The sequence below is a fragment of the Apis laboriosa genome, unplaced genomic scaffold, assembly GCF_014066325.1.
Source record: "Apis laboriosa isolate Shangri-la unplaced genomic scaffold, ASM1406632v1 scaffold68_cov148, whole genome shotgun sequence".
Classification (NCBI taxonomy): Eukaryota; Metazoa; Arthropoda; class Insecta; order Hymenoptera; family Apidae; genus Apis; species Apis laboriosa.
This window is the reverse complement of record NW_025224135.1, coordinates 2,221,681-2,241,566: the sequence shown is the minus strand read 5'-3', so window position 1 is coordinate 2,241,566 and position 19,886 is coordinate 2,221,681. Positions and strand designations below refer to the sequence as shown.

Below are 19,886 nucleotides of genomic sequence, written 5' to 3'. Positions count from 1 at the left end.
ACAATATACAATATATATATATTATATATACATTTATATATATTATATATACAAAATGATCGATTTTATTGTAAAATATTAATATTCAATTGTAATTAAAAAAGCAATATAATACAAATATCTACAATATATATAATACAATATATATAATGCAATATATATAATACAATATGATACAAATATTTTTCCATAGATCTGTATTTGGTGGAAGCGTCGGACCAAATCCATTGAAAGGTGAAACAAGTGGTACTCAGTATTACGAAGGAATCCGAGTACGGGCCACATCTCCCCAAGTAACTTATCCGAGCCAAACTGCAGTTGGGACTAACACAGCTCCAATTCCAGCAGCCAACGCAACGCCAGTAAAGGTGCTTCCCGTACAACAGCGTACAATCAAGAGTATAAGTCCTGCTCCTGATAGCACGGCCCTAGACAATCCTGCATCTGGGCCTCCAAGAACCCCTGCCCCAGCATCGCCTATCCTTAAAGCCCAATTGTCTGCTCCACCAAAACCACCATCCAGTATCTCGAACACTGCAACTCAATCCCAAAATCCAGTCACCAAGGTTGATTCTAAAAGTCAGGTGGGTCCAAGTCCTAAGCTTTCTACCATTCTCTCTACCACTCATGACCTTGGTTCTTATTTTGGTTATGGTTTCACTATGCTGTCATAATATGGGCTTTTCTTAACAATATTACATTTTGCATGCCTCAAATCCCGTCTATTCCATTACATGTGCATGCAAATAAGTAATTATGTGAACTTTGAAATCCAGATTATTGAAACATAATTTTCTAAAAAGTTATGTAAGTTGTAGATTTTCTTCTTTTAATAAAGAATTTATTTTCATATTTAACATATTTGAAATATATACAAATATATACAAATTCTTTTTTGTTTCAAATAAATAAGATTTAACTGTAAATTGATATATGATAAAAAAGATAAAATATAAATATGAAATATAAATATTATTTTAAATATGAATGACTACTATAAGTATTATTTAAAATGAATATTTTATATATATGTGTGTATTCAAATCAGATCATTTTATTAATATTTTAATTGTTATAATATATCGAAGCTTATTTTATATTTTATATTTTTATCAGTAATATCTATAATTGCAATTTTGGATAAAAAACTTTACTATTGCATGATCAACATAGATTTCTTATTTTTTAAGTATATATATTTTGATATTTTTCATGTAGATATAATTTCATAGTACAATATTTTTATTATCTTATAACAAGTTAATAAATTTTGTTTTTGATTAATTTCATTTGTTCTACTTCTATTCGTATCATGCTTAATAATAAACTGTAATAAGAATTTGTTTGAATATCATGCCTTATGAATTTCATAAAAAGCAAAATTACTTTTGTAGTTTCATTCATATAATTATTCAAAATGATAATTAATAATAATTCATTGTCAATGCTGGAAATGTTTATTGCATCATTAATATGTATTATATATATAATATATCTAATATAGAAACTATTTTATAATATTTTATAATATACAAATTCAAACAACAATATTATTATTTAATTAAATATTTAATTTTTTTATAATTTTTTGTAATTGATTTTTGTAATTTCTGTATTATAAGAATGTTTTTGTTTATTCATGATATTTTGATGTTATAATTACATTATGATCATTGTTAATTAGGTGTCAGTATCACATCCTCATTTGAGTCAAGCATTGCTGTCAAGTGGCTCCCAAACACAACCACAACAACAAGTACAACAAGTACAGCAACAATGTCAAACTGTCCAGGTAGTTGCAAAGGAAGATAATCGAAGTGGTACTACATCCAGTTCCATAATAAAAAGCCTTCTGGCTACTAAGGTAACGGTTAGCAGCGACTGCATGCCCAGTACTGCTGCGACTTGTGTGTCTACCCCTACTGCCTGTGTAACAAACACTACTGCTAGCATCGCATCCAGCATCAGTGCCAACCAGCTAATAACCAGCAACCAGGTATCATTGTTGTACATTAACAATGAAAACAGTAGTACTTTTTTATATAGATAAGATGTTGAAAATGTATTAAGGACATATAAGACGGCGTTTCTGATTTTCTTCGGCGAAGATGATTTTCTTAAATGGAATAATAGAGAAATAAAAAGAGAAAGTAAAATAAATTGATAAATTTATTTAAAAACACATAGTATTTCTAATTAAATAAAGAAAACTAAAACTAAAAAAAAAAATCTAATAAAAAAAAATTTTTAATAAATTTTACATTTATATTTGTATAAATTTTAAGTTATTATAAAAATAAAAAAAAATAAAATAAAAATGATTGATATAATTTATTATAGAAATGTTTAATATTCTATTAAAAAAGATTTGAGATATATTAATAAGATATATTTATTTTATTTCATGTTTTTTGATACTTCTATTAAGAAAATCACTTTTTTTTAAGATCATTTCATGCGAATCTGATGATAATCATGATTTTTATACGATTTTAAGCATTTTGAATTTGAATTTCAGAAAATAAATTTCAAAATATTGTGCAACCATAAATTGTAGGATGGTTAAATAATTATTTTTTATTTAAAATAGAAAATTTAAAAATTTTATACAAAACAAAACATATTTATATGATATTGAAATATTATATTAAATATTATATTAATTAAAATTCAATATCAAATATAAAATAATTAAATTTGAATTTAAAATAATTTGTATTTGTAAAAAAAACCATTTTACAAGATAAGATTGCACTTAAAATTATATTTAGTGAATGTATGTTTTAACAAATTTAATTTCAAAAAGTTTTTTAATGTTTGTGTTCTGAAGTAGATATAAGTATTATACTTTGGTTATGCTATTTTCTTTTACTTTAAAAGATAAGATTTATATTTTACATTGGTTAAAATTCTTAAGTAATATTTAATAATGTGGTTATTTTTTGAGTTTAGAGTGACAATCAGTGTTTTGTATTCTACTAACAAAAGCATGGTTTTCGAAATTGAAATATATTTTATTTTCTATAATAATTAAGAAAATATAAAGTAATTTTCAAAAAAAAAAAAAATTAAATTCTTTCTTTTAAATAAATCTAAATTGTACAATTTTTATAGGTTGCACAACGCCAACAACAACAAAGACTACTACAACAGCAATTAACTAATATATCGCAACCAACTGCAACTACAACTTTAACTGCAATACTCCCAAAGACACCTGTCAACTCAAAGCAAAAGCCAACTATCACACCCATTCCTGCCAAAAAAATACAAAGGCTCAATGGAGCTAAATTTATTATGACTAATAATTGTGACAAGGTACAATATGAACTTTATGAGAAATTATGAGAAATATAATTTTCAAATTTTACTGAGTTACTGATTTTTTAATTTTATAGACTGAAGTAAATGATAATGAAAATGTCAACCAAATACCAACATCAACAACTTCTTCCACAATGGTTTTAAATTCAACCGAAAACCACATATCGTCAAACATTAAAGTATGTCGGCCTCCAGCAACAACTATAACTACAGCAAATAAAGCTATTCAACGTTCAACTTGTACATCAATAGCTGAGGATTCAGATTCGACTAATAATTCTTTGGCATCCAGTAGTGGTATTGGTGGTAGTAGGGACTGTTCTGGTGTCGGTATAGAAGAAGATAATTCTTTGACAAGTTTTGAAGGAATTCTATTAAATGGTGCACCAAGTAATATGGATATCGATGCCCAAGAAGATTCATCAAAAGATTCATCTAGTATAACGTCTAAAGAGAAACCTCTGCAAAGTATGATGCTTGCAGATTTATTAGAACGGAAAGTTGACAAAGAGCCTATTTTGAATGGTGTTTTAGGAAAAAATTCGATTAATGAAAAAGGAATGGACTTAGTGGAAAATCACATTAAGAAAGTATTAAAAGAATCTCCTACAGACATTAAAATAAAAACCGAAGTAGAAGAAGGTAATGTTATACAGACAGAAGTTTCTGAAGATACTTTAATTGAAGCACCTAGAGGAATAAAACGAGCTGCTAGTGAGTCGGATGAAGTAGATGTAAAAAAAGTAAAATATTCTAATGGTACTATGTCACCTGATCCTGCTGTTGATTCGACCACTGCTGAATCCACTGTCTCGAGTATAAAATCTGAAGAACAGGATGATGATAAGGATAGTGAGAAAGCAACCGTATCTTCTACAGCCGCAAATCTTTACGCTGCTCTGGCTGCAGATTGTATAGAAGACGAAATTGACCTTGATGAAAATGTTACTGTAAATGTCCAAGAAGAAACTACTACTACGATAAAAGAAGAACCTCATATATTTGTCAATCAAATTAATCAACAACAATTATCTCAACAACAACAACAATCACAACTGACACCACAGCAACAGCCACAGCAACCGCCGCCGCAACCGCAACAACCGCAACCTCAAATGCAACAACAACCACAACCTCATCCTCAACAACAACCTCAACAACAACTTATTGTCGCAGCACCTAGGCAAATAGTAGTACAACAAACAATACAATCGAATAATCAAGTTCTTATTCCAACTAGTGCAGTGAAAGGAAGGCAAGCGCAACCTCAACCACAGGTTTTATTGCAACAAGGAGCAGGAGGTCAATTACAGTATGTTGTTTCTGGTGGCGTCCCTGGTCAAAATTACGTTTTAGCTCAACCACAAACAACATTGGTTCAAGGTCAAGCGCAGACTGTGTTAGTAGCTCAAACAACACAACAGCAGGGAACAGGTGCAAAAACGATAATTATTTTGCAATCTCAAGCAGCTGCCCAACCAACTCAGCAAAAAATGGTGGCCGTCACTCCTCAGGGACAGCAGGTTGTCGTTACACAAGTTTCACGTCCTATCTTGCAGAGTCCAGCACTCGGCAATATACCTCCTCCTTTGGTTCCAACGTCTGGCACAATTCCACAAACTTCGATAATAGTGAACAGTTCTGTAGCACAAACAAATCCAAATACAGTGACCGTTACAATTCCCGCAATGGCTCAACAAACACCAGTGTCAACGAGTGTGCCATCAAGAGTGGTAACACCAACACCAGCTTCTACTCCACCGCCTACAAGACCCACTACACCTCATCAGGCAGCAGCAACACATGGATTACCGACAAAGCAACCTGCTAAAGTAATAAAGACTGTCAGTTCTTCAACCTCTACTGAACCAGAATCTAAACCATCTACGAGCCAGAATCAATCAGAAAAAACTATTACAATAAAAATTGATCCCAATGCATATTTATGTGAATGGCGAGGTTGTTTAAGGTAATTGATTAGTTTTTAATATTACAAAATATAATAATAATAATTTTAATTTGTGAAACTATTTTATGATTCTTAATTATTTTATCTTTATATATTTTTATTTTTATATTCGTAAAGGCAATTTAAAACACCACATGAAGTTTATCTTCATGTATGCGAAACACATTGTCCATCTGGTGGGGAGGAAATATTATGTCTTTGGGCAAGCTGTGATGCCTTGAAAAGACGAAGATTTTCATTGATGACACATTTGTATGATAGGCATTGTAATGCGGAAGTAAGTATAATATTATATATTTTTATAAGAATTTATATTTTTTTCAATTATAATTTTATAGTTATAGAAAAGAACTTTACTAAACATTAAATAATTTAATAATTTTACAGACAATGTCGATAAGAAGGAAACAATTAACGGTAACAGGCAAAACCGAAGTTTCTACATCGACACCGCCAACTCCTCATCATCCTGGATATGCACCGAATGCAGCATTCCATGCTATTAAACGGCACGCTTTGGAGTTTGTAAATCCAAAGGAATTAATGGTTAGTAAAATCACATAAATAATCTTATAAATCAAATGAATTATAATAATATATGTAGACATAAGTTAATGGTAATTTCAATAAAAAAAAAAAACACAAGACACATCATAGGGATAACAAATGCACTAAAATTACTACGCGAGATAGCACATATATACTGATATCAAAAATACCGCGTTTAATGATATAATTTGTGTCAATATTTCGGAGAATCCTTTATAGTTTCACGGTTCATAGAGTCTGTTAAGTATTGTTAATGTAATGAAATTTCTTATTCTCTTGGCAAAGCAGCAAAGGCCGACCAAGCCCGCTGCAGCCACTTCAAGCTCTTCTTCTCCCAGACCTGGGCAAAATCCTCCACCAGAACAGGTAAAAACGTGTTCAGAAATTGAAAAAAAAAAGGATTCACGATTCACGATTTACAACCACAGCTCTTGTGCGTTGTTCCTGCCGCCTCTTTTTTTTTTGCGCTTAATTTTCTTTTGTTTTCGTAACATACGTTGTGGTTTCTTAATTTTTAGTTTCAAGTTTTACGGTGTATACATATGTATTTTTTATTAGCATGTATTCCATTTTAGTTTCATTTCGTAGTTAGCGTCCCTGTATAATTTATGTGTTCACGCATTTGAAGTATATTCATGATGATGAAGGGTGCTGGGGTATAATATTTTAAGCAACATAATGTAGAATATTTGTCGCGTTTTTTATCAAAATAAAAAATCATTTTTTGTATTATAAACAGGTATTTAATTTAAATCTTCAATAAGAAAGGATATTTTTAAGGATGATTGAATTATCAATTAATAATTTTAATTACAAAAATGTATCTCGCAAATCAATTTTAAAACATTGTAAAATTTTAATATTTTTTTGGTGCTAAGTTTTGATTGTATAACATATTTATTTATAATTCTAATTTAGCAATTTGTAAAAATTTGTTTTTATTATATTATATTATTATAATAATGTAATAGCTTCTGATAAATAGGTTAATCAATTTTTAAAATTCTTAAAGAACATTTACTTAATTAATTTTTTCTTTTTTTTCTGTGCCAAATTATTTATTATTGCATTCTAATTTAATATATTTTATATTTATATAAAAAAATAATATGATATTTGATGTAAATTTATAGTATAAAAATGAAATATCAATGCTTTCTCTGAAATTTTCTATGATATTATATAATTTATTCACGCGACATCATTTCCTAAATCAATGTTTCCATTTTGTTTTCACGATTGTATTTTACTAATGTTCAAAGCTATTGCAACTAATTAATTGAAACATCATTAAATAATTGTTATATCCTTGATATATTGTATTTGTTTTAGTGTTATTTAAGAGTGTGACTAGATTTTTTTTATATTTTATAAATAATTTGAACGAAATTATAAATTTTTAATTATACTGTAATTTTTTAACAGGATGACAACGAAGGTCCTGTGACCAAAAGTATTCGCTTGACAGCAGCTCTTATTCTTAGAAACCTAGTCATATATTCAACGCATGGCAGAAGGTTTGTTTTTAATTAATTTTATTAATTTTAGTAAAAAAAAAATTATTAATAAGATATAATTAAATGTACATAATTTTTTCTATTATTTCTTAGAATAAATTCTATTTTCAAATGGAAAATGATTTTTAGATTATGTAAGAATCCAAAATTATATTTTTTTTTCTGTATAGTTTAATTATAACCAATCGTTATTATATTTAATAATATTATTTATGTTTTGATTTTCAGACATCTTAGAGCGTACGAACCACATTTGGCAGGAGTCGCATTAAGTAATGTCGAATCATCAAGAACAATCGCACAAGTTCTGTATGATATGAATGATCAAAGTAGCAGTAACCATAGGTGACCTCTTGAACCAGGCCTCTAAAAGAAACCTTTTTCATCCTGCGAACAGCGATCAATTCGTTTATTTTGAATTTTAGTGTAAAGTGAAAAAACAAAAGAATGATAGAAAAGTTGGCAAAAAATTTGCAATTAATTGCAAAAAAAATGTGCTTGTGCATTATAAGAAAAAAAAGAAGGATATGAACAGTAAAGAAGATGTACTACAAGAAAAGAAGATACGGCAATGTTCCATAATTATTAAAGAGGCCTATACACTTACGAGGCAAGTCGATTTGCCGATTTAGACTATAATAATGTACTGTAACTAGTTAACACGAACGAAAGACAGTAGTTGAAGTGATTACAGATCAGTGATAAAAAAAAAAGTAAAACAAGATAATATTTCAAATTTAATATTAATATTTATTTTCTCAACAAGAAGCGGAAGAAATGTTTTTAGTAATCGTGTACAAAAAATGAAGGGCGAAAAAATACTTTATGGACGTTATAGTTAATTACAATCAATATTATATTATTATTATATTATATTATATTATTAATTATTATTATTAATATTATTATTGTATGTTTTTCATAAGTCAACCACAAGAAAACCTAGAATGTAAAAAAAATCTTTTTATGAAATGTATTTGTTAGGAATTTATGATTTTGCTTATATAATTGCATATTGCAATTACATGGCTATATTATCGTCTCTCTTTTGTTTTATTATCGAGTAATCTTATTTTGTCAAGATAATGGTAAGGTATCACACATAATGTGATGATAATAGCATATTCCGGCCCAAATCTATCATGTAAAAAAAATTTAAGAATTTCTTCTGCTTTAAATCGGTTTTAGCTCGGGAATTTCTAACAGTTCGTTCAAATTCTAACCTAACTTTAAATCAAGAAATATTAGTAAGCAATTTTATTTCTTCGGGCAAACTAAGCGTGTCGTGTTGAATCATCTCCTCAATCTTATTATTATCTTATTATATTAACATGTATTAATCTGGTTTGTGTGAATTGTATAACTTTGAGAAAGCATCGATAACGAGAAGCATCTATAAAATGCTACACATACTTCGCTCCGATCGAGTCACAAATCAATTATTGCTTCCGAGTTGTCCATATATTATAGATACAGGTGTAAGTATATTTATACTTGAAACTTAGAAAGGCCTAAATGTTCTTAAAGCCAGTGTTTCTTAAATTTTCAGCATTAAAAAATGGATGGATAAGAAGAAATTAAAAAAAAACATTTTCTGAGGCAATTCTTTGCCAATATTTAAAAACTTTTTTAAATAATTTATAATAAGGATTAATGGAAAGAGTGATAATAGAACAGTTTATGTAGCAATTTTATGTTAATTTTGAGTGCATTAGATTGGGCATAGCAGAACAAACGTTATTTTATATATTTATTTTTTTTTATAAAAATTCATTAGTTAGGACATGAAATATATAAAAATTTCAGTAATATGACTGTTTTATTTGAAATTCTAATATGATGCTTCTATAAATTTTTGAATAAGTAATTTAAAAATAAGTGATTCTCGCGGCGCGTAATGAAAAGCCTTTTTTTTCCCCTTATCTTATATCATGACGAAATAATATTGACTTTTTTGTAATATAGGCTGTATAAAAAAAGGTAAGAAAATATACCATGAAATGGTAATTTCAGTTGTTTTAAGATTGAACGAAAAAAAGTGAATAAAATTTTCTAAATTTCATTTTTTGTTGAAATATGTTGTAATTTAAATAAGAAGAAAAAAGATCTCTTTATTTTGTTTTCCAAACGTTAAAAAGAAAATGAACGTAACATACATAAATATATATATATATATATATATATTTTTTATGTTATGTTAAACGTGACAATGAAAATTGAAAAAAGTAGATTTACATTTACACGTCATTCGTCGATTTATCTAATTATTAGGTGGGATCGCGAATTTAAAAATTCAGACGATCATATTCGAATAAAATCGAAGGAATAAAGTATATATGTATAATTATAAATATTTGTACATAATACCTGTATTTCATTCATAATGTTACTCGCTCTATGTAAATTTTTCTTAAAAGTGTAAGATTAAATGTCTGGCGAAGCGAAGTGAGAAAAAGAATTCTTGTATTATAATAGGGTTATGACAGGACGTAGGAGTATAAGATACATAAAAATTTTTGTAATTATCGAATCGACATACAGCAAACGCTGAGAAGAAAACTGGCTGGCACCGATTGTGTAACGATGGAAAAAACTAATAATTTAAACATCGCGAATTGTAAAACATTGTGCGAGCCTCTGTTATGTATTTTATATATAGATTATACATATTATATATATATATATAAAATACATATAACTATATATATATATATATAAATATATACATAAATCAAATTGAATAACTAAACGTTTAGAAAAGAAATCTTATGAGAGGCTTTTTATTTTTATTATTTGTAATTATCTAGTTTACATGTTCACCGTTTCGTACGATCATCGAGATCATAACAATATGTGTAAAGAATGATATAATAAATTACTAAATACTAAAAGAGAATTATTAAAATTAAATATAAGAATTATTTGAATGTTTATTCTCAGATTGCACTATACTTTTTATAGAAGCAAGCAAGTCTCAGCGTACCTGATTAAAAAATTTAGTAACAATATTCTTGGTTAAATTTTCGAAAAATTTTGCTATCGCTTTGCCACATTATCATCTACACGTATACATATATTCTGAAGAATAAGTTAAATACAATAATTACTTTGTATGTTATTTTTATACTTTATTCTGACATTTTGCGATCCAAAAGTTTGCGTCTCTTTAAAATTTGATATTTATTTACTTGTTTATAAAACTGTGTAAAAATTTATTTACATGTTTTTATCTATATGATTAAATTCGGTATAACAAATATAAAGAACTTTATAAAATATAATAATATTTTCTACTTCACAAAATATAACATTTTCGAATGTAACAAAGTACTAAAAAAAACATTAATTCAACAAATAATTAAATAAATTTTAGCTTACGAAAAAAATTCATTAAAAAAAAAGAATAATTTTCGATAAATTTACTTAATAATTATTATATCATATTAATATCTTTTATCTCTTAAAATTTATAATTCTGAAAAATCTGTCGTAAAATCATAGTTTATAAATGTTATCAATTTTACAGTAATTTTAAAAAATACAAAAAAATAAGAGAAATACATATAAAATTACAACGTAAATTATATCTGGAAATAATTATATTTTATTGCTTGCTTCGTTATTCACATTTTTTTGTCAAATTACATTAATTAAAATATTACAATGCCACCTCTATATATTTTTATTTAAAAAAATAATTACAAATATTATTGATTTTGTTTTGCATCAATTATTAACTTATTGTGCAGCCTTCTTTTTTTTCAATTTTTTCTTTATTAAAATTGTTAATAGTATTATTATTGTTAATTAAAGTAGAAGAAATTGAAGTGGCAGTAGTGATCCATAAATTAGATGATTGCGTGCATACAGTTACTAAATCAGATATTTTACAATTGTTTGTTGAATATTTTGTACAGAGTTCGTAATTATTTTTATTAAGATGAAAATCTTCCTCACTTTTACATTTTATGTATGTTGATTTGAACACAATAGGTATCTGTACTCTGGATAATCTATATTTAATCATTTTCTGATCGTACATAATATGCGAATTAATATTATATTTCGGTTTAAAATGCAAGAACTTCGATTTTTTATATTTGCACTTTAAACATTTATTATTTATCTTTTTTAAAATTAATAATATAATAGCATTTTTATTACAACATAAAGATATTGATTTCTTATTTATTTTTATTGGATCAATTGTTTTATTTTTTTGTTTTGTTGAATAATTTTTTAATTTATTGGATAATGGAATTTTTTCAACTTGCATTGCTTGTGAATTATCTGTTTGGATATAACTGGATACATAATTAAGACTTTTCTTGTTTTTTGATGTATAATCTTTTTTAGATATAAGTGTAGTTGCGAGTTTAAACTTCGAATCAAGAATATGAAAAGATAGTGATTTTACACATTGAATTTGGATGTCCTTTACTTTTTTTATGCAATCATCACGACATTCTAGTAAATTAATGTTTTTTTTTTTATCATTTTTATCTATTGCAATTTTTTTTCCATGTAATAGAATTATATTTTGTTTTTCATATTGTGAATAAAAACTATTTGTCGGTTTCAATAATGAACATTGACATTTCAAATCACAATATGAATATGAATCTTGTATACAAATATTTTTTTTTTCAGGATATTGTGTAATTATATTTTTCTTTTCTTGAAGATTATAATTTTTTGAAGTATAAATTAATTTTTCATTTATTTTTTTTTTTTCTCTTCTACATTTGTTCATATTAATTAATTGTTCTTCTAACGTTTCCGTATGTTTCTTAATATCTTGTAACATTTGCATAAATTCCAATCTCATTTCTGACGAATTAAAAGTTAAATTTTCATTCCAATAATTATCCTTTTTTTTAGATTGTATTTCTTTAAATTGATAACTTTGATCATTAAATTTTGTCATACTTTTATTTTTGAATTTTTTAACATCTTTTAGCATATTTTGTAATACATCTAAAGTATTATCAATTGTATTTACACATTTATTTTCACATATACTATGATCAAAATCTTTTGTAGATTTCAAAAATGTATGACTCATAAATTTTGTATTCAAAGTTTTGTTATCAATTTCATTTTGTTTTATATTTAACGTAGAATAATTGATTTTGTTACAATTTACATTAGTATAGGTCTTTTCTTTTTGAAATGGAAAATTTGTAAATTTTTTATTTTCTAATGTACTTTCATAAAATTTATCCTTTTTATAATTTATGGCTGTTTCGTATTTGTTACAGTTTGTTTTGTAAATATTTTCTTCTTTATCAGCACAAATAGTATTTTGAATTTGATTATTTTCTTGTAAATTTCTAGTAACATAAGGGTCTCTAAAATAATTCGTATATAAAAGTTTTTTAGACGATGTATAAGTTACAGGTTTTAATAGATTTTCCAATCTTGTAAATTGGAAATTAGATAACTTATTTGTAGGTTTTGATTCTATATTTTCCGTAGTTAATTTTAAATCATTTAGGAACTTTACAGATTCATTTTTCGTAGTCGTTTTCTCGAAATTCAATGACGAATCTTTTTTTTTAGGAACTTCAATATTTTCATTTATTTGTTTTGTAGTTTCCAATTTTATAATAGGAAAACTTTTTGTGGACAATTCCTTACAAAATTCTGCATGATATTTAACAAATTCATTTACTTTTAATCTAGCTTCAATATCATTATCTGCATTTAAAGTTTTTATTTTATCCTTATTCAATATTTCTGGTTGTCCTAAAATTGTTTCATTTTTGGAAAACAAATTTATTTTGAATTTGATCAAAGCTTATTACTATTTGATATCATATGAAACGGTGGACTATTATTATCAAATTTATGAAATATTATTAAAAGTTACCTTGATTATATTTTTTTTCATATTGCATTCCTACTAATTGCGACACATTAAAACAATTTTCTGTATTAAAAGCAGTATGATTATATTTTTCATTAAACGAATTAAACTGAGATGTATTTAATGGTTTAAAATCAACTTTCATTGAATTTTCGTTGATTTGAAAAAATGGTGCATTCTCGTTTTGTATCTCTTGTTGCGCATTTTCCTTTTGTAGATAATTATACAGACTGGAATGCATTTTACAATCTGAACGTAAAATTATATTTATGCAAGGAACATCACAGTGAATATGTTTTGTATGATCACTGCATCTGTAGTTTTGCAAATTTAAATATCCCGAGTGTGATATAGTGACGGGATTTATTATTTTCATTCTGCTTCTTTCAGCCAGTCCATCGTATTCTTTGCTTGTTTCATTCTGCAAATATCTATTGATTAGGATAGGTTAAATGATTTTATATAACCACATTTAAATCTACGTTAAAACTGTCTGGTGTCGAATTTAAAGACCTGCAAATAAAAAAAAAAAATTTAATTGGATGCAAAGATTTTATGAACATAATTTAATCATAATATTGATAATTTTAATGAAATTTGCAAGAACAAATTTAATGGTTATATATTTAATAATAGTTTATATTTATTTATTATTAATTATATTATTATATTCTTTAAAATTATAATATATTTTCAAATTCCATTAAAATTTCAATGAGTTAAATATTCCTAAGGAATAAAAATATTATAAGTATTAACATGGATATTAAATATTTTAAATAGCTCAAAAGCATTGAATTAAAATTCATTTATTTCTATGCAAAGAAATATGCTATTAAAATAGATGATAAGTCTAATATAGAACATATGCAAATAGTTATACGATCACAAAGGTTTATTAAAGTTCTTAGGATTATTCTGCTTTGAGACGTCTGCTTCATTATTTGAAACATAAGATGTAAATGCTGATTTTTTCGGCGATAGATCGTGCAAGGCATTTTTCAAACACTTGCAATCCAAGGGAAAGGAATATCGCTCAATTATCGATCGCGCACCACTATTTGTTTGAGGTTGTTTGGGAATCGCGGTGTAAGGTTTCTTCAGCCAGTCTACTTGCCTGGCAGTTTAATTTTTTATTTTTATCACTTGAATTTCAAAAACTAATGCAGAGGTGGAAAACAATTTATTTGATATTAAAATTTTAATATTTTAATTATATATTTAGAAAAAAAACTAGAAATAATAAATAATAGAAGTTAATAAAATATTTAAAGTATATAAATTATAAAAAATATATTTAGCAAATTTACAAAAATTATATTATGATTTTTTTAATATAGATAATAAATATTTTTTATTAACTATAAAATTATCAAGCTATCAAAACATTCATTTATATTAAAAAATATAAATAAAAAAATTTTATTCATTATCCACCTCTACAGTTGAAACTGCTATTATTTAATTAAATATTTTTCTACCTGTGTTTTGTTTCATTTGTTTCAATAGGAAAGTAAGATTTTGGACATGGAACTTGGACAGGTGGATCAGGAGTTTCTTCACAAGGTCTAAAAAAAATATAATCGAAAACAATATTGCTATTTCCAGCTTCTATTAATTAAGATTTTACTTATCTGAATCGTAAATAATGTGCATACATACCTACGATTTTCTTCTTCTTTTCTCGCGCGATCAAATCTTTCATTCGTAACTTGTCTACGAAGTTCACTAATTTGTTTAGAATACTCTGCAGCTTGAGTTTGATATTGTCGAAGTTTTGTTGATTCTGAAGATCTACAATATTAAAAAAAAAATTTTAGTTAATTATTGATATTATTATGTGAATTATCAATAGTTTGTAATATTTTAAATATTTATTAAAATTAAAAAAATATTTATTAAAATATTTTAGAGAAATAAATATATAAATAAATAAATAGGATGTTTCTTATTATAATTTTAAATAGAAAAAATATCTTATTATCTTATTATAATTAAATAGAAAAAAGTTATGATCAAATTTATCATTAGTATTATTTTTAATTAAATATATTTAATTAACAAACAGTTAATAATTAAATTTCTTACAATTTAGTTTGAAGTTCAGACATTTTTTGTCTTAATCTAGACATTTCATTTTGAAGCTCCTGATTAGTAGCTTGCGCAGTTATAGATTCCTGTCTTGCTTGATCCAATAACATCTCAAGGCGTTCTACTGTCGCACGATCTTTAGTCATCTGATCTTGAATGACAGCTTGTTCCGCTTTTAATTTAGCAATTTGCATATCATACTAAAAATCAAATACAAAATAAAAAATTCTATTCTTTATATTTTATCAAATCACGCGTAAATAATGTATAATTATTTATTCATCTTAAAACAGAATTTTTTTTTCTTTAAATTTTATTCTAATTAAAAAAATAATATAAATGTTTTTTACTTGTGTTTTAAGCGAATCTTTATCGTCTAACTGTGCCATAAGTGTGTCTTTTTGTTCATCCAATTTCATGCATAGATCTCTAACAGCAGTTAAGTCAGCTTCTGCTCTATGCTTTTGTTCTCCCTGCTGACGTAACTGTGTTTCTAAACTTGCCACATTTTGAGTTAATTCACTAATCTAAAAATGTTCATATTACTTTCTTTTATATCAAAACTTTTATGTTTTCTCCGTTATATATTAGAAAAATATCATTATTATGAAAAAATTATTAAAAAATCATTAACCTGAGTTTCATAGCCTCTTATCAAGCTATCCTTATCCGCCAATTGTCGTTCTAAATCCAATAATCTATCCCTGGCGGATTTAAGCGCTCCTCTCGCCTCAGCTGCTTCAGATTCTAAACTATGATTATTATTTTCCAAAACAGTCGCCTCTAAACTTAAACTTCTAAAGTGATTCAACATTTCTGATCTTTCATTTTCCTGTGAAGTAAAAAAAAAAAAAAAAAAAAAAAAATGAAATTTTAAAGATATTACAATAATATATATATTTTTATAATTTCAATAAAATCACCTTTCTATTAAGAAGTTCTTCAGCTCTGCGAACCTCGCTAACGTAAGTCTGAAGCTGCCTCTTCAGATCAAACGACTCGCCACGAGATGTTTCTAATTCGCGCTGCAGATTTCTTACTTCACTAGTAGCCGCAGCTAAATCGTCCTGAGTTCGTCGATTTTCCTGGATAGCATTGTCTCGGTCGTACGAAACAGTTTGCAATTGTCGTTGAAGATTTTCCATCTCCAGTTGTATCGACCTTAATTGCCGATTCGCATCCGCGGTTTGATCCACGCACATCCTATTGCAAAATAAATAATTTTCATTACAAATTGATTACAAATTAAAAATATGAAAAAAACATATTTTGATTTTCACTTTGATTTAAGAATAATAAAATAGATTTATCGATGAATATATCGAAATTTATTCAATTTCGATCGATATTTTTCTTAAACGAAAATTTCTATCTTTATTTTATAATACAGGCACCCTACCGTCTACACTATACACTATATCTTTTAATATATCTCTTATTTTCTCTCATAAATACAAACATGTTTGTTAAACACGTCACGAAAAATCTATAACATTGAAACAGTTGAATTCGAAACAGTTCATCACCAAGAGGAATTCTCAACAAGGTTTTGAGCAATCATTTCGAATACAGAAAATGTGATCACAAAGCTTGCATTTAAACATAGATGTATGATAAACATAAATGTCACATAAGAGCGGACCATTTTCAGTCAAACCTATTATACATAGTGAATATTACATCAAAGTGTCGATTCTTAATCCGTATCTATTCAATTATGCGAATCATACGCTCATCTCTCATGGCGCAAGCGTTGTTCTAAAAAGGGGACAAGGGCAGCACGAGTGTGTTGAGGAATTAGGTACCTATTGCCTAATTCCTTCTTGGAGAAATATTTACGTGGCCAGATTTCGTTTCGTTTGTGGATCACGTAACCCCAAAACCGATTTTATTAGGGACAAAAAAGTGAATACGTAAGAAAAGAACCGTAGAAAGCAGACATTAAGTCACGACATGCAACGTTGCACGTGTTTGTTATTAAAACATTCTGATCACTGACAAATCGCAACTTTAATAGCTTTCGATTATACGGTACAGTAAATATATGTCGCAGATGTCGCTTTAAATAATATTTAATGTATGATTCGAAATACTCATAAATACTATATAATATAAAAAATATTTTATTTCTATTTCTTCGTATATCATTTTTTAATAGCGAAAAAAACTATAATAAAGAAATTATTCAATTTTATACATATTTCCTTATCTATGAAAACAAATAACATCAGAATATTCTTCCTTTGAAATCATTCATTTATCTGAAATATTTTTCATTCAAAATAATGACATAACAAATATATAAAATAATCAAAATAATAATAATTAATTCAAATACTTAATATTAAAATCCAATTTTAGTTCAGAAGAGAAATATAATTAAATAGATTAAAATATTATACTATCCATATTTGGATAATCGATTATCGATCCTTCGTTTCTCGATTATGCGTCTGCGCATTATGTAACCAGTAATAATATGCGGATGCATAGTCGCCAGGATTCAAAGAGAAAAAAAACAGAGAGCGACTTGTTCAACGAACAGACTTTCTCTCATCTCGACATCCTTCCCTGATGCCAACAGCTTCCTTCAATGGTTCGTATCCGTATATTTCCCCTATATGAAAGTGGAAATAATCTTTTAAACACTTGCGTTATTGACCGAAGCTCGTCACGCACACATTAGATGTCCATAAATATGTTTAAATTGGTTAGAATATTATAAAAGATGAAAAAATGATTTGTAAATGTCTTTTTTATCTTGGTAATGTATAATATAATCAATTAAAATAACAAAAATATATTTAAATTTTAAATATAAATATTTAACATTTTGAAAGATAGATTAAAATATAATTAAAAAATTTATTATAAGATATATGTAACGTAAATATATAATAAAATCAATTGATAGAGCACATCATTCAAAGTAGTACAATGGATTAGAATCATATAATCAAAAATGATTATGTTTGAATATGTATGTAAAAAAAATAAATTTGATAATAAAATATAATAATAAATATAAAATATATTCCGTATATTTTGAAGATATCAGATACTAGATATTAGAAATGCGTAAATAGAAATAGAAAATATTTACAACTACTGTAAATAGTTAGACAGAAAAATTTATCTATCTATCTCGTTCTCATACCAACTGGAGGAAAGTGAACTATTCTATACATATTAAGAGAAAGAGGAAGAGTATATAACATAGAAAACGTCAAGTTCACGTTTAAAAAAAACGTTTCCTTAATACTTATTATTATTTTTTTAGTATTTATTTAATATAATGGCATTATTATTTATATAATACTTAACTGAAATAATTGAATAATTTCTAAATTCAAAAATATTATTATTATTTTGAAAATATTTAATGATATTATATAACCTTACTATGATACGATCAAGTTAAAGAAATGAAAATTTTTTTTTAAGTAATAAGGTATCACATAATCATATACTTTTATTCTTTTCTATTATTACTTTTACTTTTTAATAACACAAATTACATTTATTTTAGATATAACCACCAGATAATCAAGAATTAGCATTACCTAGACTATAGAAGCAGATATATGCATAAAAATAAGAAAGAAAATGCGGCAATTTATAATATTCGTGTAAATATAAATTCTCATATGCGACTACGGAAATTCACCGATACTCATTTCCTTCATACATTTCCTTCTCGCTTAATTGCGGTAAGAGTTTCATTATTTTCTAGCGAGTTATTTTCACAATAGAGAATCAACATAGAAAACCTTCAATTTACAGATTACGTTCAATGCGTGCATAACAACATCGAAGAAATAAAAAGATTACGACACAAACAGATTTACGCATAATTATGAATACGCTCAATTAAATACAATTAGACGCGAAATATTAAATATCGTATAAGTAAATTTAATAAACGTGACAAATAACTCGCGCTTTCTACGAAACAATAAAATTTTAAAGCAAAAATTTTTTTTTTTTTATTCTTTTCTATATTTTATATAACGATATGACTAGGAAATAATTAAGGGAACAAAAAAATTCAAATAGGAAAAAGGAATGAAAGAAGATCTAATCATTTTCCGAAACGAAATTCAATTCTTCCATATAACGACGAAGGTCATACATGTGTTTCGTTCCGTTAACACGTTTGTTATTGAGTAAGACATACTTTCATTTTCGTTCATCTTGAAGAATGTCCCTGAAATCGAAGCCGCGATAAGGAATTCTATTCGCATGAATTTCGCGGTTATGTTATAAACAGTTCCAAGATTCTGAGCTGAACAATCTCGATAATTCTGAATTCTTTTCAAATAATTCTTAAACCATTACAATATCTATTTAACACGACGGAATTTATCAGGTATGATAGTTTCGATCTTTTTAACTTCAATTATGACTCGAATATATATATATATATTAAGCATTGAAATTTTCTAGATTTTTTTATGTTGCTCCATGGAATAATTATTTAGAGAGAGAGAGAGAGAGAGAGAGAGAGAGAGAGAGAGAGAGAGAGAGAGAGAGAGAGAGAGAGAGAGAGAGAGAGAGAGAGAGAGAG

General features: G+C 26.5%; 4 protein-coding genes across 8 annotated transcripts in view; 2 read left to right on the top strand and 2 right to left on the bottom strand.

Moving 5' to 3' along the window:
- Window positions 1-8,261, top strand: part of LOC122718936 (AT-rich interactive domain-containing protein 2-like) — a 51,680-nt gene extending 43,419 nt beyond the window's left edge. Inside the window, exons 9-17 of one of the 5 annotated variants that reach the window (XM_043944351.1) lie at window positions 194-368; window positions 1,685-1,996; window positions 3,115-3,318; window positions 3,399-5,293; window positions 5,411-5,570; window positions 5,681-5,839; window positions 6,131-6,208; window positions 7,268-7,359; window positions 7,588-8,261. In XM_043944351.1, the coding sequence (XP_043800286.1) occupies window positions 194-368; window positions 1,685-1,996; window positions 3,115-3,318; window positions 3,399-5,293; window positions 5,411-5,570; window positions 5,681-5,839; window positions 6,131-6,208; window positions 7,268-7,359; window positions 7,588-7,708 (3,196 nt within the window). In that variant the 3' untranslated portion in view covers window positions 7,709-8,261. Of the gene's footprint in view, window positions 1-193; window positions 585-1,684; window positions 1,997-3,114; window positions 3,319-3,398; window positions 5,294-5,410; window positions 5,571-5,680; window positions 5,840-6,130; window positions 6,209-7,267; window positions 7,360-7,587 lie in introns of all 5 variants that reach the window. The other 4 variants (XM_043944350.1, XM_043944348.1, XM_043944352.1 and 1 more) reach the window with 4 other exon arrangements.
- A 2,791-nt stretch (window positions 8,262-11,052) lies between these two features.
- Window positions 11,053-13,604, bottom strand: LOC122718734. The gene is made up of 2 exons (XM_043944028.1): window positions 13,232-13,604; window positions 11,053-13,107 (listed from the first exon to the last, which is right to left on the bottom strand). The coding sequence occupies exons 1-2, from the start codon at window positions 13,602-13,604 to the stop codon at window positions 11,093-11,095; spliced, it is 2,388 nt and encodes a 795-aa protein (XP_043799963.1). The 3' UTR covers window positions 11,053-11,092.
- Window positions 13,605-13,686: 82 nt separating this feature from the next.
- Window positions 13,687-19,886, bottom strand: part of LOC122718736 (centrosomal protein of 135 kDa) — a 22,653-nt gene continuing 16,453 nt past the window's right edge. Inside the window, exons 14-20 of the mRNA XM_043944034.1 lie at window positions 16,243-16,522; window positions 15,954-16,151; window positions 15,670-15,846; window positions 15,317-15,519; window positions 14,891-15,022; window positions 14,710-14,796; window positions 13,687-13,741 (exon numbers count right to left, since the gene is read on the bottom strand). Coding sequence (XP_043799969.1) covers window positions 13,687-13,741; window positions 14,710-14,796; window positions 14,891-15,022; window positions 15,317-15,519; window positions 15,670-15,846; window positions 15,954-16,151; window positions 16,243-16,522 — 1,132 coding nt within the window. The remainder of the gene's footprint in view (window positions 13,742-14,709; window positions 14,797-14,890; window positions 15,023-15,316; window positions 15,520-15,669; window positions 15,847-15,953; window positions 16,152-16,242; window positions 16,523-19,886) is intronic.
- LOC122718735 overlaps window positions 18,857-19,886 on the top strand; it is a 12,800-nt gene continuing 11,770 nt past the window's right edge. The window contains exons 1-2 of the mRNA XM_043944029.1: window positions 18,857-19,029; window positions 19,103-19,688. The gene's annotated coding sequence lies outside the window, so the exon portion shown is untranslated. The remainder of the gene's footprint in view (window positions 19,030-19,102; window positions 19,689-19,886) is intronic.